The following is a 27,487-nucleotide window of genomic DNA, read 5'->3' as shown; positions in this document are numbered from 1 at the left end:
GAGATATACTGATGAGGCAGAGTTGATGGAAAATGACTGATTATATCTGGGGAGAATGGGTAAAAGTTTAAAATTGGCATTGACATCAAAACTTGTTACCTTATTTTTGTAGTATCATACCCTACAACTATATAAACATATCATTTTATTCCTTAGCCAGGAGTCTCCTCTACTTGATAGCTCAGGGGGATCCTTAACTGGTATGTATTTCCCTGCATATAAAGAAGTTTTAATACCCCCTGGCTTACAAGCTTTACCATTTATGGTCAACTTTTTAATCTATCTTTTATCTAAATTATCCATCTCATGGTCATCATGCAATAGCGGCTCTGTGTAAACAGGGTAGATCCAAGAAAAAAATATACTTTAACATTACTTGAATGTTTGACCCATGTAAATAAATCATTTAGACTTATTTAATCCAACTCAATGGTAAATGGTAAATCATTTAGATTTACTAAATCCCACCCCAGATTTTCAGGTCAAATTTTCTTATTCAATCAATTCAACGAGTGTTTAAAAAACAGGCATTGTACAATCCCCAGGTAGGAGGAACGAAGCCCCAGCAGGTGGTCTAGCAATGTGAAGAGAAACCACGAACACTGAAATAGAGCTAAAGAGTATGAACAGCCCCTAGAAGCCTTAATTTAAGCAGAATCTGATCAGCATGGTGACTCAATCAGTTAGTCTCATTTATGTTAAGAAGTTTTTTTGTGGGAATTTGATTATTAAGGAGCACTTATAATCTATAGTGTGATCTGCATGGTAGAAATCTCAAGGTGGCTCATAGTCAATGCATGTATTGCTTTTGAATTATCTGGATTTTAACACCCTATGGCAGGAATCAAATGTTTCCTACTTATGGGTAGTACTTTCTGTTTCTCATTTGTGAGACAGCTAATTAAATAAAGGCATAAAGTCAAGTCATAAAGCAGGTCAAGGCCACCGTGTCCCTGGAATGCTTCTTACCACAGCGTGATTCTTCACATAGCAGGGCTTGCACACGGGCTTGTCATTGACCATCACGTATATCTCCCCAGCGAGGATGCTGTCACAGTCAAAGCAGCAGAAGTGTTTCAGATGCCAATTTTGGTTTTCTGCCTGGGTATACTCATTGCTGAATATCAGCTGGGAACAAGATAAAAATAAGATGAACCATGTAATCTCCTTTTTGTTACAAATAACAAAGCTAGGTTCTATAGACAATAAAAGATTTAGATCCACAAGTATATCACCTTTCTTGGATTGAAGTTTGAAAATAGCCTAAAGCTTGAACTTAGGTTATTATTTAGTTTATCCAAATCAATCCTTTATGTTTCTCGACAGTCTTTCATTAGTCAACACAATTAACACAGACACTCAGTAGGACTGAAATCAAAAGTTTTTATCAGTCAGTTTCTTCGGATGTAAATAAAGTAACTGATGCTTGGTTAATTCACGTTGCCTCCTCGCTAAGAGTGGCCTGGTTAGGATGGTAAAGGGACCATACAGGGGTACAAAAAAGGAGCCTGCATGCGGTGGCTCCAGAGAACGTACCTCATCACAGCCAGCACATCGGGGTTTCTCACTGTCACAGTAATGTCTGCCACAGTACAGTTTCCCATTCTTCCAAAAATAGATCATGTCAACCAAGAGTTCATGACAGGTGCTGCAGACGAAACAAGCTGGGTGCCACAGTTTGTCGTAGCCGGCCCGTTCAGCATAGATGGCCGGGTCACCCTCCTTCATGCTCAGGTTGCAGCAGTAGCAGGACTGAAGGGGAAACCACACAAAACAATCATAAGACTGGCATTTCTCATCATCAGTTTAGTAGTTCAGAGAAACAACTTTCAAGAGAAATAATTTCTGCTGAAATTAGGAATTTGTCCACGTAGACAATAAGGTGTTAGTACTTCTGTGAAACAGAATCTCTGGGCTTTCTCCAGGCTGTTCAAACCTAATTCTGCACCCTATGTGCAGCAGAGTATTGAGTAATTCCTGAACTAAAGTTCCTTATGGAAAAAGGCTAATAGTAATTTTTACCTCAATTTTAAGTGGTTCTCTAAAAAATGATTACTTAGAGATTATTAGCACCTAAAAAAATTTTTTTGTTTTACAAGACTAAGCCTTATGGGTTGACGTGCTAATTGGATCTATAAGGAATCTATTACAGTAAGGTTAGTTCTTATTTTTTTGTTCATCTGTGTCACAATTTTCTTTAAGGCAAAAAAAAAAAAGACTTCAATTTCCTTCTCTAGGAGAGATTAAAAAAATATGATTGAACATATATCTACATAAATTTAATCTTGAATTTTAGGCACGTTCTCACAAGCAAAACTGAATTAACCTAAGCATATCTTATTCTTATTTATGGGAAGAGATAAACAATTAACATCATAATTATGTTTACAAACAGATTCTAATTAGCATGTTGTACTCCAGCATGACACCAATGCTAACTACTATGTATACATAAAACTCACAATTATCCTTGGCAACAGATAATCAGGAAACCTGGCTTTAGACAGTGGTTTCAAACATGATTTTCTAAAATAAGCTGAAACTGAATTTTAATTCAATTTATTTCCCTCACCTACTCCCTTTTGGAAACATAGGAATGGCCCCAAAAAAGTTTCAAAGAAAGGGAAAGAACCTCTAAAATACACCAATTGGACCAACAGTGTGACCAGACTCTACTTACATACTGAGTTCTTTTGTTTTCGGCCAATTTGTTCTCCTTGGCCCCCACCGCTGCCGTGGTGCTTCTGTCCCCACCAGGGATGCACATTCTGTTGGGGTCTTGAGCATCCATCTCACGGGGAAGCTTGACATCTCCTACTCCCAGAGCCTCGTTCTTATATTTTTTCACAAACTGCTCCATCTCCTTCACTTCTTTGGGAGACAATTCGTGGCACTTTGAAGGGTCCTGGTCGTGTGCAGGGAGCTGCTTTGCCAGCTGCTTCTTCCGGTACTGCGCCCCCTCCGAGCCTGCCACTGGCTGCTTCTCCTTGGGCAGCATCTGCATGTACTGCCTGGCCTGAACCACAAGGAGACCAGTGTTAACTGGGAGATGCCTTGGCCACCAGACAGGCAATATTTTATAACACACATCAGAAGCAAGTCACTTAAGAAAGAAGTCAGTTTATCTATTAGTAACAATTAATCTTCATAATATAAACAGCTTGAGATGTTAACATATTCAAAAATGGTACACTAAATAGATTCAGTTCAGTAAAAATGAACATGTTTTTTCCCATGAAACGTAAGCTTTTTTCAATTTGTAAAAGGATTCTGGTTACTAATGTTTACTTGTGCTACATATACAAATGTGCAGTTGCAAGAGAACACAAATTTTCAGGCAGCATGTTCAGAACGACCTATGGATCAGCAAAATTTTCATCATTATAAAAAATATCATCACAAGATTCTCTTTAATGATTTAACTAACCTTCTTAAAAGGCTTCCAAATGTCTCATCTCATCTAGTTGCTATAATAGAAGGAGCTTGACAAAGAATTGCATTTTTTTTGCCTTACACAGTAAAAGAAATATAGTGTTGAACATTTTTTTAATTCTAAATAACAACAGAAATTCTATTCTTTAGCTATTCTTTACCATCTTAAGAGAAATCTTCTCAACAGTAAGCTAGAAGTTACTAGATTTGTACAAAATATTTGCTTTTTATCTAAATATTAAGAATTTCAGACCATTCCCTCAAAAAGGTATCATATCCAGGTAGTCAGAAAAATTCTATGAGATATCTAATCTTACTTTCAAAAGACCATAAAAGGAGTTGAAAATCAACGTAATGGGAACCCCAGAAAAATAACAGACCTGAAGTTGATTAGGTTGCTAAAGGAACTGCCCTAAATAAGTAGTCCGGGAACTTTAATAAAGGGACTCCCCTCTCCCTTACCAATGCCTGATTCTGGACAGGAGGCGCCCACTCATAGGTAACCGTATTGATGGAGATATTCTTCTTGGCAGCAACTGGATTGGTCAATATCATAACATTGCGTTTATACATGGGAATTCCATCTGATTTTAGCTTTGCGATCAGGGTGGTATACTTGGTGTCTTCAAAAAGTTTCCCCACTTTTCGGTCTTCTTCATTGCTCAATAGGACATCATGTTCTTCTTGCCCGCACTTGCAGTTACGACATATTTTTCTATAATTTTGGAGATAAGTAGACAATGATTAATCATACCTAACCAATAATAATTACGTGCATACATTTATAGTGCATAAAATACTTTTACACATATTCCATTTAATGGTACGCAAAGCCAAATCATTTTGGGGTGGGATACCAAGTAGTTATCCATAAATTTAAGCAAGAAAACACAAAAATGCACTCTCACTTTATAAGACTTTGAAAAGTTAGGTTTTGATCAAAAAGTACACGTTCAAGGGGGTATGTTTGAGAGTAACCCCATCTGGTATCCCTCATTCTCTCAAATAAATAAACAAACAAAATCACCAAAAAACTATCACAGCAAGAGGTTTCATATTTTATTGCATGATAACATTTCACAGCCATCATAGCCCAAGTTTTTTTTCAGCGAGGGATGGAGAGATTAATATAACTTTTCTCATCAAGGACTATAATCCTAGATTGAGGTTTATCTTTCCTGTCCCCTTTCCAATTTCCTTTCCTCCCCTTCCCCATTTCTCATTTCCTTTCTCCTTTCTCTTTCCTCCCCCTCCCTTTCCCCTTCTTGTAATTCTTCAAACACTTAGTGATCACCTACCACGTACTCCACTATGTATAAAAAGACTGATAAATGAGAGTCTCTGCCCTTCTTATGGTTGAAGGACACAGCCCTCTTCTTCCCCAGTCTGGTCTAGCACATAATCATTCATTCATTCATGCAACACAAATGAGTGTCCATGTGCCAAGCAATGGCCTTAATACTAGGACATAATGGTAAAAAAAATAGGCCCAGTCTCTGACATTCTAGAACTTACCACCTGGTGGGGAGACAGACATTAAACAAATACACACACACACACACCCCCCGTTATAATTGCATTTGTGATAGAAAAGAAAAATACAGGATACCTTGAGAGGGTATAAATTTGACTTGGAACTGGTGAGGAACGGACGCCATAAGAACATTACTCCATGAGAAAGTGACATTTAGGTTGAGATCTGAAGGATGTGTAAAATACAGGTGTGAATTGGGTATGCATGTGTATATTTGGGGAGGGGGACAAAAGGGAGGAGAAAAGCCACCAAATATTCTGGGTAGAAAGAGTTTTTGTGGTGGTCCTGGATTAGGAAAGAGATTGTTCCCTTAGGTTCCACGGTCAGAGAAGGCTGGTATGACTGCAGTGATGCATGCAAATGGGGCAGCGACAACGATGGGAGGCAGGCATGAGATTATGCAGGGACCTACAGAACACATGAAAGAATTTGGCCTTCATTATAAGAGTAATCAGGAGGCACAGAAGGTTTTTATGTAATGGAATAACATGATCAGATCTATCATTTTCAAAAATTGTAATACCTGCCATGTGGAGAATGGATTGAGCGTAGACATAATTGGAATAGAGAGACCAATTAACACGTCAATGGTGCATCCAGTTGCAAGGGCATGGTTCTAAGTAACAGGGATTCTATTGCTACTTCAAAAGCAGAATTTACATCTTGGGTTGTTATTGTTCTGGTCCAGGCAAGATGTGCTATAGCTTGGACTAGAGTATTTGATAATGGAGATGGAAAGAAAGGAACAGATTTAAGATCTCCTTGTAAAACTGACTAAACTTTGTGGTTGAATTGGATGGAAAAGGTTGATGAAATGTCTCCAAAACTGAACTACTGATAAGTTTGAAATGCCTATGAGACAGAGTAAAGATATCAAGTAGATTGTACGATACACAGAGCTAGCGTAGAAAATAGAAACTCAGGAGACAAGGAATGGCACACATGCACATGAGTTGAACAGATCACCTTCACTTCCTGGCAGAAGAGTAGCGGGATAGGTGAGGACTCAGGAAGGAGTCTGGCAGAGGAGCAGAAGCTGGAAAAGGTGACACAGGAAACGGAAGTAGAGAGACTTCGTGGTGTCAAAAACCTAAGCTGGAATGAACATAGGGGTGCATAAATCTCTTTGGATCATAATGGTAAGCGAAATAAGCCAGACAGAGAAAGACAAGTACTGCATGACTTCATTCATATGTGGAAGATAACAAATACATGGATAAAGAGAACAGATTAGTGGCTACCAGTGAGGAAGGGAGTTTGGGGGTGCGGACGAAAGGGATAAAGGGGCACATAGGTATGGTGATGGATGAAAATTGGACTACTGGGGGTGACCACGATGAAGCGTATTTAGGAATTGATAAACAATAACGTATACCTGAAATTACACAATGTTATAAACAATTACAATCCCAATAAAATTACTTGAGGGGGAAAAAACCCCCTAAGCTGGAACTGAAATACAGGGCAACAATAGCATATAAATCAGAGGGGGATCTGAATTTCAAAAAATTCTAATATCCTTATGTTGTTCAGGAAGATATTAAAGATAGACGTTGTTACTTATGCATGTTAAAATATCTAGATAACTAAAGAAAGAAATATTATATATAATTTCTAAACTAATATAGAGAAAATGAAATGAAAATATAAAAATGCAATTAGTCAAACAGAAGGCAATGAGAGGAGAAAAAAGAAAGAGGAAATTTGGACATGTAGAAAGCACAGATCAAGATGGTTGATATAATCCAAATGTATCGATAGTCACAATAAATGGACTCAATTCTCCAGTTAAAAGACAAAGGCTTTCCTTGGATAATACAACAAAATCAAACTATACGCTATTTGTACAAGACATTTAAAATTTAAGGACTTAGAAAGGATGAAAGTATAGGGTGCAAAAAGACAAACTAGGCAAATATCAGCAAAAAGTAAGTTAGATACCTATATTAATATCATACAATTGGACTTTAATGTTTTTTCCCTCAATGAGTATTACAGTAACCACTGTGACAAAAGTTTAAAAACACCTCTATGAGGTAACAATTCTAAATTTAATAATATAGCCTAATAACCTAACTTCAAAATGTATAAGCAAAAATAATAGAACTACAAGAAATAAATAGATAAATCCATTATTATAATGAGACTAAAAAAATTAGAAACAAAGATTAGAATAACACAATTAACAAGCTTGATCTAACAGACACATAAAAAAATATCACATCCAGGCGCCACCCTGGGGGCGTAGTGCTTAAGTTTGTGCGCTCTGCTATGGCGGCCTGGGGTTCTTGGACCTACCCACCGCTTGTCAAGCCCTGCTGTGGCGGTGTCCCACATACAAAATAGAGGAAGACTGGCACAGATGTTAGCTCAGGGACAATCCTCTTCACAAAAACCAAAAAATAAATAAATCATATCCACTGACTGAAGAACATACATTATTTTTATGAGCATTTGCACACTTCAAAAGTCTGAACATACACTATGGCATAGAGCAAGTCTCAAGAAATGCCCAAGGACTGATCATCAACCACATTATCTGAACAGAATGCAATTATGTTAGAAATTAACAGCAAAAAAGCAACTAGAAAATACTTCTTTAAAAAAAATAAAAAATTCAGTGTGGAAAGAAACACAACAGAAATCAGAGCAAAAAACCTTTTAGGAAAAAAAGAAAACAAAACTTTTTCTTGAAACTTGTGGAACACAACTAAAGGAATGCTTAGGAAGAAATTTATAGTGAAATGCTCAAATTTAAGAAGAAAGAAGAAAGGTGATTAAACTAAGTGTTCAACTCAGGAAGTTAGGAAAAATGCAGAAGAAGCAATAAATACAAGAAAGGAAAATAAAGATAATAGCAAAAAATAAGAAATAAAAAAATGTCTGCTTCTCATTAGGTGCAGAAAAAGCATTCAATACATTTCATCATCTCTTCTGATTACATTTTGTTTATCCATTTTAGCTATAGAAGGGAACTAGAAAGGATTTTTGAGAGGGTTTCTGGGGGGAAAACCCACAAACAGCATACATCACACTTAGCACATTCACTGTAGGATCTGAAGCAAGGAAGCAACCTAGCTACCACCACTTGATTCATACTGTCCTGTGGGTACTAATCAGCAGTGAGCAAAACCAAAGACATACAAGTTACAAGGATTCATCAGAAAAGGAGAAACTGTTGCTGTTCACAAATGCCATGACTGATCATATAAAAATGCAGTGCGTTAGCATCAATAAGAGTTTAATAGATTTTCTGGATTAAAAATTAATATAAATAATTGGATTTCTCTACATCAGAAAGTTAGAAGAAACAAACTAAAAACTCTTAAATGAATCTCTTTGCCAAATAAATTATTAAAAAATTATAGACTTTTTTGGGTTCTGAGTTTTCTTAAGGTGAACTGAAGATATCAGATCTGACTTGTACAGTTCCAGAAAGAGAGAGACACAGGGAGAGAATCAGAGATGCAGAGATATGAGGGGTGGGGAGACAAACTATTTTCCTTGTGCACACATCGGTCAGAAATCTTTATTTGGTAAGAATCTGCTGAAGAGTTTGCATATTCTGGTTTAGCTGTAAAAGATTCTTCCATCTGCTTATCTCACACTCCCATCTAGTGGAAAGGAGCATCTCATTCTACTACAGCATGTTCTCCATTCTTGTTCTTTGGTTAACAAAAACAATATAATTATTCATAAAACTATCACGTTGCTTTTGAATCAAGGTAAAATCATACCTCCCTGAGAGGAAAGAGGTGGCGTGGGAATTTAGTTCTTAATATAGATAAATAGAGCCTTATATGGCTGTGAACTAGGGCATGCATCCTAATAATTACAAAGTAATACTGTTACAAGGATATGTGAAGAATCCTGGACTTCCTTTGGGAATGTTTATTACCCAGCTCTACACCAGCACGACACGTACATCACAAAATAAGGGGAGTTAGAGTTTAGAATTTGAAAGACAAATAGTAAAAGAGTAAGTGAAAAAAAGCCTTTCGGTTTCTAAAGCATGCACTACGACAAGCTGTAGCAGGGTTATATAAATTATATTTACTATGAAAGTGTTACATATAAAAAGGTACATTACCAATGATATAAGAACCATCCCTATACTTTCTCTTATTACTTGTCTTGGCTATTCTTGGAAGATTCACATTCTGAGGAAATCCGTTTTCCCTACACACTCCTTCACTCACACAACATAACTTTATTAAGCAAGTAAAATCAGGTTAGAACAATGCAGCAACAGCACCAATAGCAGCAGCGATTAGGGAAAAAGGAGCCAATGAAACTATACTATGATCGATTATCAGTTTTCTAAGTGGAGAAAACCTATGATTGATTCATTATAGTTTTTAAAATCATGCATACATTATAAGCCTTGTCTGCATCCTCGCTCCCACATGGTGACCTGCAGTAACAGAGCCCTTGGCAGGAATGCGACTCAAGAAGGTGGGATGGTTCTTTAAGATAGAGTTGTCATCACTGAAGCAGCTGGAATGACCACATCCCTTCCAGACCCCTTACACTAGAGCTCCATTTTCTATAGTAGAAAGGGACAGTTACAAACCACTCTGCAAGAAAGAAATCTACAAAGTCTGGGCCAGGTGCCAAGGGCTATGGATTGTGGAAATCTGTAGTATTTACTACTTATCTAGTTTAAAAAACTGCTTTAAATTCTTTTCTTGGAGTTGTAGTCTCCAGTGTTTTATATTTGAATTTCCCATATTTAAATTGGGAAATTTTGTTTATAGAAATCTTTTAAGAACTTTTAAAGTCATTTGGAAGATAATCCAATAAATTTATTAAAAGGAAGACCTTGTTGAGGAATTGGGGAAGAAAAGGATACTGTTATCTTGGTATCCAGGAGAAGACACGAGAATGAGTGGGACATTTGTCACATATTTAATTTCAGCCTAAAATAACCCAGATTTCATCCTTCTTAAGAAAATGAAGAGCTTTTAAAAATTGGTTTTATTTTGGGGCCAGCCCCATGGCATAGTGGTTAAGTCCGGTGTGCTCTGCTTTGGCGGCCCAGGTTCGTGGGTTTGGATCCCGGGTGTGGACCTATACCATTCATCAGCCATGCTGTGGTGGTGACCTACATAAAGTGGAGGAAGAGTGGCACAGATGTTAGTTCAGGACTAATCTTCCTCAAGCAAGAAAAGAAAACAAGGAAGATTGGCAGCAGATGTTAGTTCAGAGTGAATCTTCCTCACCAAAAAAATACTACTACTACTAACTGGTTTTATGTCAACCTAAAACAAAGAGGGATGGGTGAGCACAGTACTCATGTGCCAGGGGCTATGTTTTTAAGGTTTGTATAGTATCTTTCTTCAGATGATTCATAAATAGCTTTTGATGATATATGTAGACTTAAATAGTTTATATTTATTTGAGCTATAGCAATCTGATAGCAGTTTTTGTAGAATATATAAATCCGGTCCCATACTTAGCACAGCTGCCAAATCTCTGAATCTTCTACATTGTCCTATAGAGCAATTCTCCCCAAAGTCTCCACGAATGTTAATAAAAGTTGGAGCGGGCGTAGGGTGAAGGGGGAAGAAGGAGGGGATTCAGAATTAAGTTAGTTTAAAAGAGTTGCTTTTCTTACGACTTTAAAAGATGCAAAGTTAGACTGGGAAGCTCTAAGGTGTGGGGGGAGGAAGGTTGTTTGTACTAAAAAGTTCTTTGTACAAAAAAGTTTAGTGTGTTAACACAAACACACACAAAGATTAATAAAAGTATGACAAATCAAACTGTACACTCGGAATTTTACACTACGCCTTTGGAGCTCTTGAGCTAAATCCAAGAGACGACTAAAATTATCAAAATCGCTGTCTCAGAAAAATACATAGATTGACAGTTTCAAGCTAAAAGCAGTCAAAAAACTATCCCTCATCTCCCCAAAAGAGAAAAATTTTTTGTGTCAGCATTTGTATAAATTATTATTTTTCCAAGGCAAGCAGTGGCAACTGGAGTGCTTTGACAGGCTGCCAGCATGCACAGTGATTTAGAGGCACGGTCGTGGCAAGGCTACAAACCGTATTTTAAAAGGGTTGGAAGCTGCCCTTTTACAACAGGGATATACATATATGGACTTAAGCATGGGCCTCTGTTATAGAATTCAACACAGGCATTAATCCTTTTATGGTGGGGAATTTTTAGTTTTCAGCCAGCTCTAAACCCATCAGAAATTCTCTAAACACATGTACGCTATATTCAAGTAACACTTTTCTTGCAAAATGCAACTGTTTTATTGGAAGGATTTATCAAAAATAAGACAAAAGAATAATTCTAGTATTTATCTGATAAATGATCTATGGTTCCAATGATATTACTACACTTTCATTATGAAATAATTGGCTATAAACGCCTTGAAATCATGAGTTTGTCTTGCATTTCATAAATATTTGTTATCTCTAAATATTACTTGAAAGTGTGCCCAGAAGACAGTAGTTCTTATGTGGTAAGTATCAGGCATCCCCAATCTTTTATTTTCCTCTAGTCTTGTAATCATTGGAGCATTGAAGGGGAAAGCTCACAGTTAAAGGACCCCATTGTCCACAAAGATGTCTATGTCACAAAAGCACCACACTTTAGAGAAGATATCTGGTGAATCCACAGTTCACTGGTCATGACAGTGTACAATGGGTTCTAGTTTCTGCTCTGCCATGTAGAAAGGTGGTGATAAGGAAGGTTTTGGCAAGCTTTGGGTCCAAATTCCAGCTCTGCCATCCATAGATGCCATGCCTGTCGTATGTTATTTAAATTTCCAAGTCTTTGAATTCTCATATATAAAATGGGAATACTACGACTTATCTCAAAGGGTTTTATGAGGATTAGGTACACCCAGGTACATAAAGTGCTGTGGTAAGCAGAATTTTAAGATGGTCCCTATGACCTTCACCCCCTAGTGTTACTCCCATGATGATACTACTTTAAATGGCAAATGGGAGATTATCCAGGCATGCCTAATCTAATCACATGAGCCCTTAAAAAGCACCGAGTTTTCTCTGGCTGGGAGCAGAAGAGGAAGTCAGAGAGATCTGAGGTGCAGAAAGCACTCCACACACTGTTGTGGGCTTTAAAGACAGAGGTGGCCATGTGCCAAGGAATGTGAGTGGCTTCTAAAAGCTGAGAGCAGCCCCTGGTTGACAGCCAGCAAGAAAACAGGGATTGTCGGTCTACAACCACAAGGAAATGAATTCCTACAACCACAAGGAAATGAATTCTACCAACATCAGGAATGAGCTGGAAGCAGATTCTTCCCCCAGAGTTTCCAGATAAGAGTCTAACCTGCCCAACACCTTGATTTCAGCCTTTCGAGGCCCTAAGCAGATTATCCAGCTAAGCCTGCCCAGACTTCTGAGCTAAAGTAAAAATGGGTGTTGAGTTAATTAACAGGCATTGTTTTAACCTGCTAAATTTGTAGTAATTTGTTATGCAGCAATAAAAAACTGTTACAAGTGCTTATTGGTGTATGACACATAGGAACTGTTTATAAATTATATTTCTTACTAATAACTCATAGGCTCAAACAAGTGATTTTAACTTCCTTGGGTTTTAGGTCTTTGATCTATAAAATGAGGTGTGGTTAACTAAGGGACAAATTCCACTCTGAACTTCCATAAGTCTAAGAATTCATTTGCAGCTTTTTACACCTGTTGTAACACATCTTGAACAGGCAGTCATGCCTGCTGGAGCTCTTCAACTCCCTCTCCGGATCCACGCCACACCCTTCAGTGCCCTGTGCTGTGTCCTAGGAGGCGGACCCCTAAGAACTGAAGCCGTGGGCTACCTGTCCCCAGCAACGGAAGGTCCCAGCAGGAGATCCGTCCGAGTGAGGAATAGTGAGGTCTAAGTATTTATTTCCTGGCTTCCTACAAGAGTACAAGGTGCTAATGGGAAAAATGATCCCTAACTTTACTTGGGGGTGTATGGAAACAGGGCAAGGGGTGCTATGGACTGAACTGTGTCCCCCGCAAATTCATATGTTGAAGCCCTAACCCCCAATGTGACTGCATTTGGAGATAAGAGATTTTAGGAGGCAATTAAAGTTATATGAGGTCATAAGGGTGGGGTCCTAATTTGATAAGATTGGTGGCTTTATAAAAGAAGCAAGAGAGAGACCTCTTTATCTTCATGTGCACACACTGAGGAAAGGCCATGTGAGGACACAGCAGGGTGGCCGTCCAGGAAGAGGTTCCTCACCAGAACCCAACTCTGCTGGCACCCTGATCTTGGACTTCTAACTTCCAGAACTGTAAAAAAGTAAATTTCTGTTGTCTAAGCAACATAGTCTATGGTATTTTGTATGGAAGCCAGAGCTAACTAAAATAGGGGACAAGGAAGACTTCTCAGAGGGAGTGCTTAAGTTGAGACTTTGAAGAATAGTTTCCTGGTAGTGAGATGGAGGATTTTTCCAGGCAAAGAAAACATGCAACATGGCACAGAAATTTCAGAAAGCAGCATGTATCCAAGCAGTTGAACACAAGGAGCTTGGAAGGGAAGTGGGAGATGACGCTGGAAATGCAAGCTGAAGCCAGATGTCGAGGTTTAACATCAAAGACCAAAGACTTTGCTTAAAGGATCAAGTCCAGCAGGAAAGCACTGAAGGTTAAGCTACTTGCAAGTATGTAAGGGTATCCATTTTCAAAAGACCATTATTGTGGCTGTGTGGAGGGCCAGACTGGTAAAAAGTGGAGAATAATTTAGCTCTGACTTTCACAATGTGCCTCATGAAGCCCTAAGTGTCTTAGAAGTCAAGGGCCACCATGAAGATGGAGCAGGCTAAGCGGGCAGGGTTCTGGGACCCCATGTCACTTCAATCACAGCAGTTCTGTGGCCCTAGACTAGACCTGGAATCTTCCTTACACTCACGACTACCAGCCTAGAATATTTTACTTCAAAGACTACTGAAAAATGGCTCATCTGGAGGTCAAAGGCACCTGCCCTCAAGCCTTCCAGCTGTGGTGAAAAAGTCAGAGAATTATCAAGAATTCTGAGAGAGAAATGTGTCTGGACTCATGCCAGGAAGAAGACAGAGCTACTAGGTAACACCATCTGGACGGACTGAATAAACCCAAGCTAGATCTGAGGCCGTGCCAAAGCCCAGTCTTTCAGAGCTCTTAACAGATTCCCGGACTGTACCCAGGTAACTAAATGACTCGTGCAGATAAAATAAAAAAGTGAGTTTCAAGCCACAGCTATCTGCCTTTATCTGACATATTTTTATCTGAAAATATCAGACTATAGTGACCTGCAATAGAAAAATAATACAGAGCAAACAAAAGTTACTATAAGTGAATCTTCTGCTTTAGAGAAAAGATGCTGTCACTTAGGATTAAGCTTTAAAAATCTCATTAGCAGTTTTTTGATAACTGTACGGATGAACTAAAGAGTATCTTAAGCTTGTAAAGTAGGAACCGTGTCCAGCAGAGGGCAGTGCAGCTCTCCACAAAGCCCACTGTGAGCACAACAGAGCAGTGTGCGCATGAGGAGCTGAAATACTCTAACCCATGGAAACTATTTTGTGTCTAGCAACTTTACCTTCCTGAAACATGACAGATATAATGCCTAACCACTATGTTCCTTGAAAAGGCAGCCCAAGAAGGAACTATTAAGTCTTATAATTAAAAAACTCCTGCAAAATTTTCACTCCCTACAGAGAAAGAACTGTAACATCATTTCTGGGAGCGCTGAGGTTTCCGTTACCTTCACTATTTAAAACAACTGTCTTTATTTCCTAAAACTTACTATATAAACTAGCTTTTAAAAGAGCCTAATATCCCAAATTTTATTTGTTTATAATCTCCTTTAACTTACACTGTACACAGCCCCAGAATCTGATGAAATTTTTTATTCTAGAGAGTTTCCTGAGGAAATAAACAGTAAGGAAGTAGTTCTCAAGCGCGATTCATTCTAACAAAGCAGCTGCCATCCTAATAATGTATAGTTGATCATCTTTATTGTTTCCATCTAACAATAACGTGCTGATTCTAAGCTTTGAACAGACTTATGAACTACCATTATGGTCTTGATAGCCGTTGATGAACATTTATGTCCTTCCTAAGAACAGGTTTAAAACATTGATTTTAGGTTTATATGACATACAATATTATTTTAAAAAATACATGCAAGTAAGATCTATACAAAATTCACATTTTTGATCCACTAACATTTGTCCTCTGTATATAGGCACTTGATTCAAATCAAGACACTGACAATCAATTATTACTGTTTTAATTATCATTTTAAATTCAAGTGCTTCAAAGTTTTTTAGTAGTGAATTTATAGCCGAAAATTTTGAAGAGACCCAGATTCAAGTCCATTTCCCAACAATTAGGACATGAATGCTCCATTCATCATTCATATTTACTATTTATTGCAAATATACAGACAAGATGTGCAAAGTTACCAACTTTTAAGAAAAGAATAGTAATTAAATTAATAAAGTCCTTGGAGAGTACCACAAACTTATTTGCCACTCAGAAAAGAGACCATTCAGTATTCTAGACTCATAGAAAATCTGAAGGACAGCAAATAAACCAAACAATTCTAAATACAGTTACTATGGTCCAACTAGCTCAGTCAAACTTAATAACAGGAAGACAGAAAAGTTTATTTTTTATTTATTTCTTAGAAAAGAATATAACAGATCTGCAACTTAGCAACCATGCCAGAGAAGCTGTAAGAGCTCTCCACTGTCTGAGGGAGCACTGCCAAAGAGCAGGGATTACCAACGTGGTTGTAGTTTTCAAAAGATTACCTCCAGAAGTGCAGTTCGAATCCTTCACATTTTTCTTTGCATTTTAAACAGGGGGCTCCAAATCCTTGCTCATGACCTAACCCCATCTGTTAAAGAGAAAACAACATAGATTTATTATTACAATTTTTAAAAATCTAAAAATTCAATAAATTACACTTTTAATTCCACTTACTACTCCTGTTGATAAAACTTTCAAACAAATCCTTTATGAGTATCATACTGTTTAGTCAATGACGATACCCAGGTATTATATGGCAACTCCAAGTACATATATAACATACTTTGCATTCTTATTGCTTTCTTCGTGAAAAGGAAAGCATGAGCATACAACTGTCCGGAAGACTACAAATATTGTAGTCACAAAAAGCCATGAATTTATATCTTTGTCCACTACGTGCCCTGTATATAATAGGTACAGGGAGCTTAGAAAGCAAGTCTGGCCCCAAATGCCATATTTTGCAGCAAAGATGGAATGTGTGAAAGATCTCAGGAATTATAATGAGAATATTGTTATTTTATATTGTGATAAACATAATAATAGCAACACCAAACATATACTGAATGCCAGAAATTGAGGTAAGCACTTATCAAAATCTTACAGAACTTCATAAAATGCTTATAAGGTAGGCACATCGTTCTCTGTTTTAGAAATTACAACTGAAATTCAGAGTCTATGAAACTTGCTTAGGATCAAAATCTTAATAAGTGGTAGAGAAGAGACCTGAGTCCAGGTCTGTCTGACTCTGAGGCCTGTGCTCTTATGCCTGGGGTGGGGTTGGGGGATGTACTGTTGCCCTTATTATAGCAAACCAATTCTTTTTTTTTTTTTTACCATATTAAATAGTAATTCTTGGGAACTTGCTGAGACATGACCTGATAAGCAGAAGGGCTGGGGGTGCACATGAGGGAAGGACACAAGAAAGCAATGTAAGCTCTTCTACCAACTATTGGTATTAGAGTAAAAAAGATCAACTGGATTTGCATCAGCACATTGGCAGATCATCAGCAATCAGCTTATTCTGTATTTTAAATATCACATCAGTGACTACTGACAAATTCATTACCAGTTAGTAGCTGGAATAACAGTTGAAGCCCGACAAATAACAGATCTTTTTCAATGGCATCCTTTTGTAACCCTACCAAGTAGTGTTTGTCACTATTCATTCAAAACCACATTGTAACTTGTTCCTTCAAAGATCAGCCTGACCATGCCCTAAAGTTTAAATGAAGCCCTTCCTTTTTTCCCTGAAGAAAATTACCACATCCTCTTACCATAACTAAGGGCATATTAAAGACCAGCTGGTCCACCAGCTGCTTAGGAGAACCCACGTTATTCTTAAGTCAGACAATCTCAAGCATACTTTCTAACGGTGATAAAATCTGTCCAGCATTAACTACACTTCATCACCTTTGCCATGTCTACATTATCTATTTCCGGAGGAATTAAAATTCTCTAAATTACACTTCTTTCTTTTTGAGAAATCAAATTGCTTCCTTCTCACCAATGATCATGGCTCACAGTACAGAAATAAAGTGGGCTAAACAAAAGACAGAGCGATAATTATTTGAGTGTTCTGGTCTTTCGTAAGGTGTGCAATTAAAGAGTTTTCTCCACTACGATATCCACAGTAAAGCGAACAGAAAATCTAAAAGATGTATTCTTTTTCAAGCCCTCTCTAGTTTTCCATTCAGGAGAGTTAACAATCCTGAATCTACCTGGTGTATGGATTTGCTCCATACTGTGTTCCATGCATCTCCTGCTAAACTCCAATCCCAAATGAAAATTAAGACATTATTAAGGCTTAATCAAATAGCTGAGCTTCAATCAGTTGCTTTTACTCTCTTGTATATAATTCAGAGTAAGAAATACATTTTATCCCATGACACAGAACATGCATATACACATACAAACTTATGTGTGTATAAGTATGTGTAAAACCTAAAACAAAGATTTTCTGGCTTAGACGATAACTAGAAGTGAGTGTGCTTTTGCCTCTAAATTCAATGGCCACCTAAACAAACTCTTGCCAAGTCTGACTCACCTGGTTGGAGCAATGCTGGGCTTAATAAAAGACTGCAAACATACTGGAACAACACCATCTTGTTCTCTGTTTCTGAATGAAACTTGAAAGCTCAGCTAATATCACTAGAACCCCACTTGGTCAGCAGAGATTTTACAGTAAGGCCTCAGGGTAGCTCCCTGCTGGTTTACAAAGTCAGCCTTGGAAAGGGTAAGTTGTTTCTTTCCTATCTGCTTTTTACCTCCTTAAAATAGTAATCAGTTTATTTGTTAGAATTATTAGAACTGGTGGTATTCCGTGAACATCTGCTCTTTTAAAGGGCCCCACATATTCTTAGCGCTGGACAGGCCCAGGCATCCCGCTAGTGTAAGAGGTCAAGAAACTAAAATCCAGAGGAGAGATGATCTGCTCCCGGTCGCAAAGCTAGTCAACAGCAAGCTAACCTAAAACTCAGTGTCTGCCTCGTGCCCCACTGTGCTGCTGGGGCAGACCTCCGCAGAGTGTCTGATGGGAGCCCTTCAGTCTTCCAAAGAGATTCCTGGTTCATTTCTGCTTCCAGGAAAAGGACTACAAGCCCCCAAAGCCTCCTGCGATACCTCTAAATGTAGACGACTCTTGGAGAGCTTTACAAAGGGAAGATTTGAATCTGTCAGGGAGGTCGGGAAAGCTCTTTTGAACAAGCGATGATTAAATTTCGATGGAAAGGATGAGCAGCATCCAGCTCAGCAAAGAGGAGGAAGTACTTTCAAGGTAGAAGGGACACCTTACGCGAGGGTCTGTGGCAGAAGAGGGCATGGTAGGGACCGAGGAAATCTTAGAGCACTTGAAGGGTGCCACGGCAAGCCTTGTAACAGGCAGAGTGGAGTTTTTTCCCTCCTTTTCTTTTCCCAGGGAAGAAATAAACATCTGAAGCATTCGGCCCCACATCTTGGGCCACCAGGTTTAACAGAGGAAAAGATGTTCCCAGAGAGGATGAGAGGAAGCGCTAGAGAAAAAGCCAGACATGCGAGGGCGGGGAGAAGAGGGAGGGTGCACCTCTCCGCTCTGCTACCCAAACCTCAGGGCGGGGACCTCAGGGAGACCAGGAGACCCGACTGAGAAATGGAGTAATTTGCGAAAACAGCAGCCTGCCCTGGGAAGAAAGCAGTGCTCCAGCGTTCTTCCACCCCGCTGGCCTGCCTGGAAGGCCAACTTAATCTCCGTATAGGTTCCTTCCAGCGGGGCTGTGACCACCTGAAAAAAGTACTCCCACCCATCTCTCCAACCACACACACTTTCACCTTCTCTCTCCACGTGCTCAGACATAAGGAGCAAGGAAACCGAAAATATCCCAGAGAGAGAAGTAGTAAGTGAGAGGGTGGAATGGGTCATGGCAATACGAGACACTCTCTCCTGCTCTATAACTGGATGGAAGCAGTTCTAATTAAAAATAAACACGCAAACAAAAAACACACCCAGCTTCAAAACCACTGTTAGTAGCTAAAGCGATTAGAGAGAGTTTCAAACTGGTGATGAACTTACTTCCGTAAGGGAATTTCCTTAAGAGAAATTATTTTATAGCTATAAAAGTTAAACCTCACTGACACCAGCACTGAAGATCTCTAATTCATGCCACCTTATTGGGTAGGAACTTCCATATTCTTACCCTCTTTAGCAATCTCGGTTAGGAGAAAAAGGCACAATGCCACTCAAACAACAAAGATACGTCGTTCCCACTCTAGCGTTTTCCCTGCTCAGTAGATTGCCTTGTTCTGGACTCAATTATAATCCAGAGTGCAAATGTGTTCTCTAATCCTGTTAAATCCAATTTATATGATGGAGTCACATCAGAGCAGACATCTCTCTGCTGGTGTGAGGCAAACTTCTTGTGCTTCTGTTCCCACCCCGACTTAGGCATCTAGGCATCCGCCATTCTCCCCTTCACGTGTCAAACACACATCAGGCGAAGGAAAATGTACAAATTCTCCTCTGCAGTAAACTGAGTTTCAGAGCCAGAGCTGTGCCAGGCATGGTTTCTCAAGGCCTATTCCCAGGCCTTGTGGGGCAGAGGTCACAGTAGCTGGGATTTCCCATCTTTTCCTGGTCTCAGTTCAAGGATCTAGAAGCCCATCTGCCTAAGGGCTCAGCCAATTTCTCTCCCTCCTTCACTTTGTGTCAGGACTCCCTGAGAGCCAGGACCCAGAATTCTTCTCACTACACCTTCTCCCTTCTCGTCACCCTCAGCACAGACCACACCCTCTGTACGGTCCTTCTTTCTTCCTCAAGAGCCATGGCTGTTACTCATGGACATCTAGATCTTATAGGTTAGTTTCTGCCCAGGTGTCTGGACTCAAGAATTCTTGATAAGGGGTAAGAACAGGGAAGGTGCTATTTAAGGATACCCAGGGTATGTGCAGGGGTATGGTGGAGAGGAAGGGGAGCCCAGAAAGCTCCTTAGCTAAGGCAACCCGGCTGTTTAGAAAGTGAAATCCAGATCCTTGGACTAATACAAACACCAAGACAGGTGTGCCTGTATATGTTGTGAGAATTAGCTACACTGGGTATTAAGGAAATGATCAAGAATTACAGGGAAATATGTCAATTATAATTCAACTGAAAAAAAAAGAAGAATTACATGGCTATTGACACCAGAGAACTAACAAAACAGAGAACTGTGAAAACAGAAAGATCACTGGAGGACAGTCAGGAAAACTGTGATCTGGTCCCAAGGTGTCACTGCCAAATTTAGGGATTTTAGAAGTCATTTTTTTCTTCTCTGGGCTTCATCTAGATAAAGAAGGAATTGAACTAGATCAACTCCAAGATACCTTTTAATTCTAAAATTATGACTGCAAATCATGTTCAGATTAACTTCATCTTTGTTATTCAACATGGTCATCTGCTCAATGCTTAAACACTAATTAGAAAACAACTTGAGAAAGCCAATGTCATTGGCTCTTATATGTCAGAATCAGTTGAATTCAGCTTGGAAGAGTAGTTTATAAAGTATACATAGGAAATAAAAAAATTAAGTTCTGAGGGATAAGACTCAGTTCTGTTGCATGTAATTATTTCAACAGCAAATGTGATACAATATTCCCCACAGAGTCAACACTTGGTGCCTAAAAGCACATGTTTTTCATAAGCACACAAGTCCCAAAGCTGTCTACTTCATATAATTTTAGTAACACATTCTGGCCAGCATCAATACAAGGATACGACAGATTAATTTTTCTTCTTCAGTGTCCAAGAAAACAGGTCCTCTGGAGTGACTATATTCGGAAAAACTACAGTCAGGCTTTGAGAATACCTATCAAGGTCCTTTGAAAAAATAAAAATGACTATAATATTTATCCTGAAACACTAGTCATAGACAAAGACAACTTTCTAAATATCTTTAACTGTAGACTCTGCATACTGAACTTCTATCCCCATGATCTGTGCCTCCAAACACCCCCTTTTCCCCTGCTTATTTTAGAGTAAGAAATGGGAATGGAATCAATTTCTCCATATTCATAATTTCAGGCAACCAGATAGGTTGGCAACATTTCAGGTGACCTTTCTGACCCAGGAAAGGGTATTGCATGTCAAATACTTTAAAGAAAAAGCAAAGAAGGGTAGGAAACATCTGGTATTTCAAACACGGTCTGAGTTGATTTGGAGACAATTTGGGTCTGGAAGATATTATGCTGTATTCAGGGTGAGATCATCTGATTCATGCTGTTTTCATAACCAAACTTCCCTCTGGAGCAAGGAATCAGATGTGGTTACTAAACAAGCAAGTGTTACTAAGACTTCTTTAATCATCTTGGAATGAAGCTGACCATGGTAGTTTACATGAAATATACATACATATATATATATATATATACACACACATATATATATATTCTCTCTCACTCGCTGTACACATACATGGCTATTTATTTACTTATCATATATATATGATACATATATTTATATTATACTCTTAAAGTAGCATTTTAGATCTTTGTCACACGAATGAATATTCTGGACAAAGAAATGATTTATTGTGATTAAGAGCTACTATTAACCATGTCTAATAAAATTGTTGTATCTTTTTCTTTGCTCATAAGAACAAAATTTCCCATCTCTCACCTACTCAAGTCTGAAAAAGTCATCACTAGTCACCTGGTCACCCAAATGGGCCTGGCAGCCTCCTCATCCGTGTCTAGCCATGCTTACCATGCTCTGAGTCTTGCTGGTCTCTGCTGTAAAAACTACAGTTTGTTCCTTCATCTCCATTCCACTGTTTGTGTTCAAACTTCTGGCATGTCAGCCTAGGACCACACTCTCCCAACTGATTGTTCCCTTTGTATGACGTCATATTGCTGCTCCCAAAATTATTTTAATAAAACCTAAAGATGATCGTAACACTCTCCTTGTTAGATGCTTTTAATGAGTTTGATGAATTTCACGTCTTAGGACGGCAGAGAATGGCCTTTCTGTCCTGGCACCACCCTCGCTCCTACTCCCGTCCTCACACAGGTCCCCTGCAGCCGGGCTCTGCTTCTGGGGGAGCTTTTCCCTTGGCCTGGAGCTCAGTCTCCCACTCCTCCATCTGGCAAAATCCTACTCTCTACAGACCCAATTTGAACAGTTTGAATCAGTTCTTCTGTGATTCCTTTCTTCAACTATTCTCAGCAACATTCTTCTGAATTCTCATCAGTCTTGGTACAAATTCTACGACTTAATCCTTTTTTACTATTTTATGACTGTTTCCCCATCAGCTTACTCCAGTACTCTGTGAATTTCTTGTTCATATTTGAATTCCTGATGCCTGCCACAGACCCTGTGATTTACAGAAATGCTGGAAAGCTTTATTTATTACGTTTTAATTATCAAATGATCTTTAACATAGCACCTTTACCCAAGGAATTCCCATTGCTCTTCTCTCTCTCTCTCTCTCTCTCTCTCACACACACACACACACACACACACACACACACACACACAGAGGCTCTGGCAGAGACAGTGATGATAATAACAGCAGCAGCAAATATTTATTTTTCTCTTTTTTTGAGGTATAGTTGACATAAAACATTATATTAGTTTCAGGTATACAACATAATGATTCGATATTTGTCTACATTGCGAAATGATCACCACAATAAGTCTAGTTAACATCCATCACCTTACATAGTTACAGAAATATTTTTTTCTTGTGATGAGAACTTTTAAGATCGCTCTTAGCAACTTTCAAATATGCAATACAGTATTATTTACTGAACATTTATATTGTTAGGCATGGTTCTAAATTTTTTACATGGTTCATTGAATTTTATCCTCATTACAATCCTATGAGAGTCTGAGGTACTAGTGATTATTATCCGCCTTTTAGTCCAGATGAAGAAACTAAAGCAGAGACTTGCAAGGTCACTGCACTGCAGAATTCCTATTCTTAATTACTAGTGCCTAAACACAGGTCATGAACATGGAAAGACCTTGAGTTAGATAAATATTTAGTAAATCAGTTTTTTTAAAAAATAGAAGAAATAGAATTTTTAACTTAAGACCAAAGGATTACAGATCAGGAATGGAAAAATCAATTAAGGGTCTTTAGCTGTCAATACCACTTATCCAGAAGCAAACAGGAAGTAAACTCTTCATTGCAGATTCTAGGAGTCATTTCCACATCCCTGCAGCCTTTCAGTCATGACGTACAAACAAAGCCAGAGCTCTACATGAATCTATATCATAAAACCCACTGTGGGCCAAATAGACTGACACCTTTTTGTTCACACATAGTAGTAAACAATCACATAGACTATTCTGTTAGAAAAGAAAAGGAAACAAGTGATTTTTCAGCCTAAATAGTTCATAATAAATTCTGTTCTGAAGGTACCGGGTCAGTCTTTCCGGAACTTTAACAAACGAAATGGATAACTCCCACGAAATCTGCCCCTACGTTTCTCATTCTTAAGGTAGTACCAGTATAGGTAAGTGACACAGGGACTATCACAAAGGCAATTTGTCTATGGCAGTCTGAGACAAAATCAGGTTGTAGCAGATTATGTAAAACATCTATACAACCTCAAAAAATATGGTAACATATTTGACAAAGATCAGAAGTAGATCTTGCTGTTGTTTTCTAGGAAACAATAATGAATTTCAGTTTTGCTAGGATACCTTGAAGCATTTCTAATTATACATTGTCTTAACAAATACTGGTGGTCATGATGGTGGAGGTAGTAGTAAAAATACCTCAACTACCATTTGTTAAGATGTTACTACTTGCCAGGCACAATACATACATCATCTCCTTTATTTCTCAAAACAACCTACGGGAAGGTGGTTTCATTCGTGTTTCACAAATAAGGGGACTGCGACTTGGAGAGATGAGGTAATTTGTCTAAGATTGCCTAGCTAGCAAGTGGCAGAGCCAAGATTTTAATCTCGGCATTTCTAACTCCAAATCTTGAGCTCTTAACTACAAAGCCACCATGTTTTTTTCTCCAAAATGAGACTTTGAAGATAAGTAATAATTTAAATGAGTAACATTCCTCATCTGTAACTTCTCTAGAACAATAGATTCTGATCTGAAAGACTGCCTATTCACCACTAGCCAGGAGCTCCTTCTTCCTAGACAAATCTGAGACTGATTATAAGAAACCTGAATGTCTGCACACCAGCTGCACTAACATTGAAGGCCCTGGGGTGATTAATTTACACATACAAGAGAGCCCTCAAAAGAATGGGGTGGGAGTTAGGGAAAACCTCCAGGGTCCTGATGCAAAATAGGTCTCTTCCAATGTTATAGCAAGAGAAAAATGCTTTAAAAGAAACAATGAAATAAGAATGAACAAGTTAAATCTCAAAGTTAAAAGATCTTTATTCAAAACTTGTAGCCTTATCACTAGTCTGAAAATAATCTGCTATATTACAGAGAAAATTCCATACATTATTACTGCAGTGACCAAGGGTAATATAACGAGGTAAAAACTGAAACATCGTTCATGTTTTTCAAATCACTAAATTCTTAGATTTATAATGGAAAACCTTTGTGTTAGTTACAAATTACCACAAAACTTGGGAGCTGAAAATAACAAACAGTTATCATCTCACAGTTTCTGTGGATCAGGCAGCTGGAAGTGGCTTAACTAAGTGGGCTGGCTCAGGGTCTCCGGTAAGGTTGCAATCAGAGGTCAGCTAGGGCTCCAATCATCTCAAGGCTCAGCTGAGGGAGAGATCCACTTTTCAGCTCTCTCCCCAGACATATCATGACAAGGCAGCTGGTTTCCCTGAGGGCAAGTGATCCCAGAGAGAATGAGTGTACCCAAGACAGAAACTGCAGTCTTTACTCTCAGAAGCGACATACCATCACTTCTGTCATGTTATACTCTTTGGCAGCAACTGACCAGGTCCAGCCCGCACTCAAGGGGAGAGGAATACACAAAGGTAGGAATTCTAGGAGGTGGGAACCAGTGGGGCCCATCTTAGAGGCTGCCTTCCACAACATCTTTTCTATTTTGATTTTAAATTCAAAGACTAAGTGATTTGTGATGAGAGAGACATATTACACAGGAAAGGGGTGCAAGGGGTGTTTATTTACCACTCTTTGCCTTTATTTTTTCCATTTCAAATATTTAAATGTCTCTTCACCCAAGTGGGTGTAGTAAAATAGAACTTTGCTCCTTCCTTATGAATAATCTTATTCCCCTCAATTTCTTAGCTATTCACTTAGTCAGGACCAGGGAACAATCTTCCAGAAGACAGGGTAGAATATGATTTGTAGTCTCTATGCCTTACTCTTTATCCATCTCAATATATATATATATACACTTGTGTACACACATATATATTCAGACACTTGTGTTATAGAACTCAGTCACAAACCTAAATACAAAATATCAGATTTAATTTGCAAGAAATTTCCAGAAATATATTTGAGAAAATTTTCACAATTTTTATAATATGCCATAGTTCTCCATAATGAACAGAGAATAAAGTAAAAATGGAAAAAGATTTATATAAACTTTATTCTACTACATAAATCTATCTGGTGATGGAATTACAAATACAGCACTTCTTTGTGATATCAGGATTCAAATTACTTAATTCAAATTAGGTAGTATTATAGGCAGCAGTTCCTAACTACTTTTCCATTACTGCTTACTTATTTAAAACCCAATGTATCCTCACAGTATTCTTAGGGGCAAAATAATTTAGATTAAAAAAAAAAAAAGATCTGCACTTACTTTACATGAGCAGATGAGAAAAAGAAATGTATTCTGTGTGTTCAGTTTAGGCTGCTTCCTCAAAAACACTCTTCAAACTGACTACTATCAAATTATTTTTACACTATTGCATAAAGGAAGTCGCTTGAAATGTTCACCAACAGAATACTACTTCTGTGGACTCTACTCAAAAAAGGCCTCCTCCTGAATCTGTGACTTTGAGAAAGACAATGCAGGCTATGAAATGTCACAATTAACAGGCTATGATCACTCCTGAAATGGCTTCTTAATTAGGATTATCCGAGCTCTGCCTCCACGGAAGGACTCTGCAGTGGCATGTGCTTTCATACACAGCCCTCAAGGCCTCCCGATTATTAGCTATAAAAGGGATTTTAAAAACCTGATTCCAAAAGGCATCTGTAGGAGTCTTTCAAAAGAATTTAAATCATGACAAACAATCCTAATTTGGTCTTGTGTCACTACCTCCACAGCTGGCTCTAAAAAGTGGATCTCACAGACAGCTGTATATCAAGAGGCCTTTATTAAGATTCTGTGTATCCCAAGCTTGAGCATTGCCGCCATTTTTGTCAGGCCAAGGGGCTACAGTATTATTTCTTTAGGAGTAACCTGTTATAAGAGACGGGTGAAGGTGTCGCAGGGTGACTGTTCAATTAAGTGACTTATTGCCCCTAACTCCCTAACTAATCAGAGCACATGCAAGAAAAGAAGCCAGTTCAGGTGTGTTTTCACAGAGCAGAGAACCAAGGCAAGGGCTGTGGCACTGGCTGAGAGAGCCACTCGACGAGGCAGGAGGATCCCAGGGAATCTGGAAAGTGAAGTCCAATGGAGAGAAGGTGCAGAAAATGCAGGGAAAAAGGTGCAAAAAGACAGTCTTCTCATTTTACACCTTAGCCCAGGATTGGCTTTAGAACAAAAACAGTCTTACAGAACAGATAGAGGTCTTAGAACTGGAGAAAGGAGTGGAGAGATGTAGAAACCCTACTGCCAGATGACTTATGCTTCTTTTCTTACTGCCTAGCCTTTTCACACCATCCCTTACGCTGGAAAAAAGGAATTATGTTTACATGCTGTGCTGTGTAACATAAGAACCTTAACTAATTTTTGACCCATCTTTCCATTTTTCATCTATTAGAGAAGTGTTTGGATTCACATGCTTTTTGTTTTATATTTAGACTACAGCCCAACAATTTCTCCATTACAAAAGGTACACAGACATCACTTTAGATTTGTCTAGTGGTTCAGGGGAAATAGACAACTTTTAACACATGCATACACCATCTTTTTAGGACCAAATTTCACTTGCATATTAATTTAATTTTCCTTTATCTTGATGGAACAACAAGCAAAGAAATCAAAATTAGATTTGACTAGATTTAGAAGGAGGGCTCCTTCTCAAGCGACTAGTGATGTCAAGGCAGCTACAGTGTCTTGATTCCTTATCCTTCCATATGTACAGAAGGCTATGAGGGTAATTCAGAGGGGGGAAAGCCTGCTTTAAGACCCTTTCCATAATTTTCACTGTGGGAGG

General features: G+C 38.6%; 1 protein-coding gene across 1 annotated transcript in view; it reads right to left on the bottom strand.

Moving 5' to 3' along the window:
* Positions 1–27,487, bottom strand: part of TES (testin LIM domain protein) — a 44,947-nt gene that overhangs the window by 5,731 nt on the left and 11,729 nt on the right. The window contains exons 2-6 of the mRNA XM_046670302.1: positions 15,741–15,826; positions 3,895–4,147; positions 2,681–3,016; positions 1,537–1,752; positions 970–1,128 (exon numbers count right to left, since the gene is read on the bottom strand). Coding sequence (XP_046526258.1) covers positions 970–1,128; positions 1,537–1,752; positions 2,681–3,016; positions 3,895–4,147; positions 15,741–15,826 — 1,050 coding nt within the window. The remainder of the gene's footprint in view (positions 1–969; positions 1,129–1,536; positions 1,753–2,680; positions 3,017–3,894; positions 4,148–15,740; positions 15,827–27,487) is intronic.

The sequence above is a fragment of the Equus quagga genome, chromosome 8 (assembly GCF_021613505.1).
Source record: "Equus quagga isolate Etosha38 chromosome 8, UCLA_HA_Equagga_1.0, whole genome shotgun sequence".
NCBI classification, from domain to species: Eukaryota; Metazoa; Chordata; class Mammalia; order Perissodactyla; family Equidae; genus Equus; species Equus quagga.
This window is presented reverse-complemented; position numbering and strand designations above follow the sequence as displayed.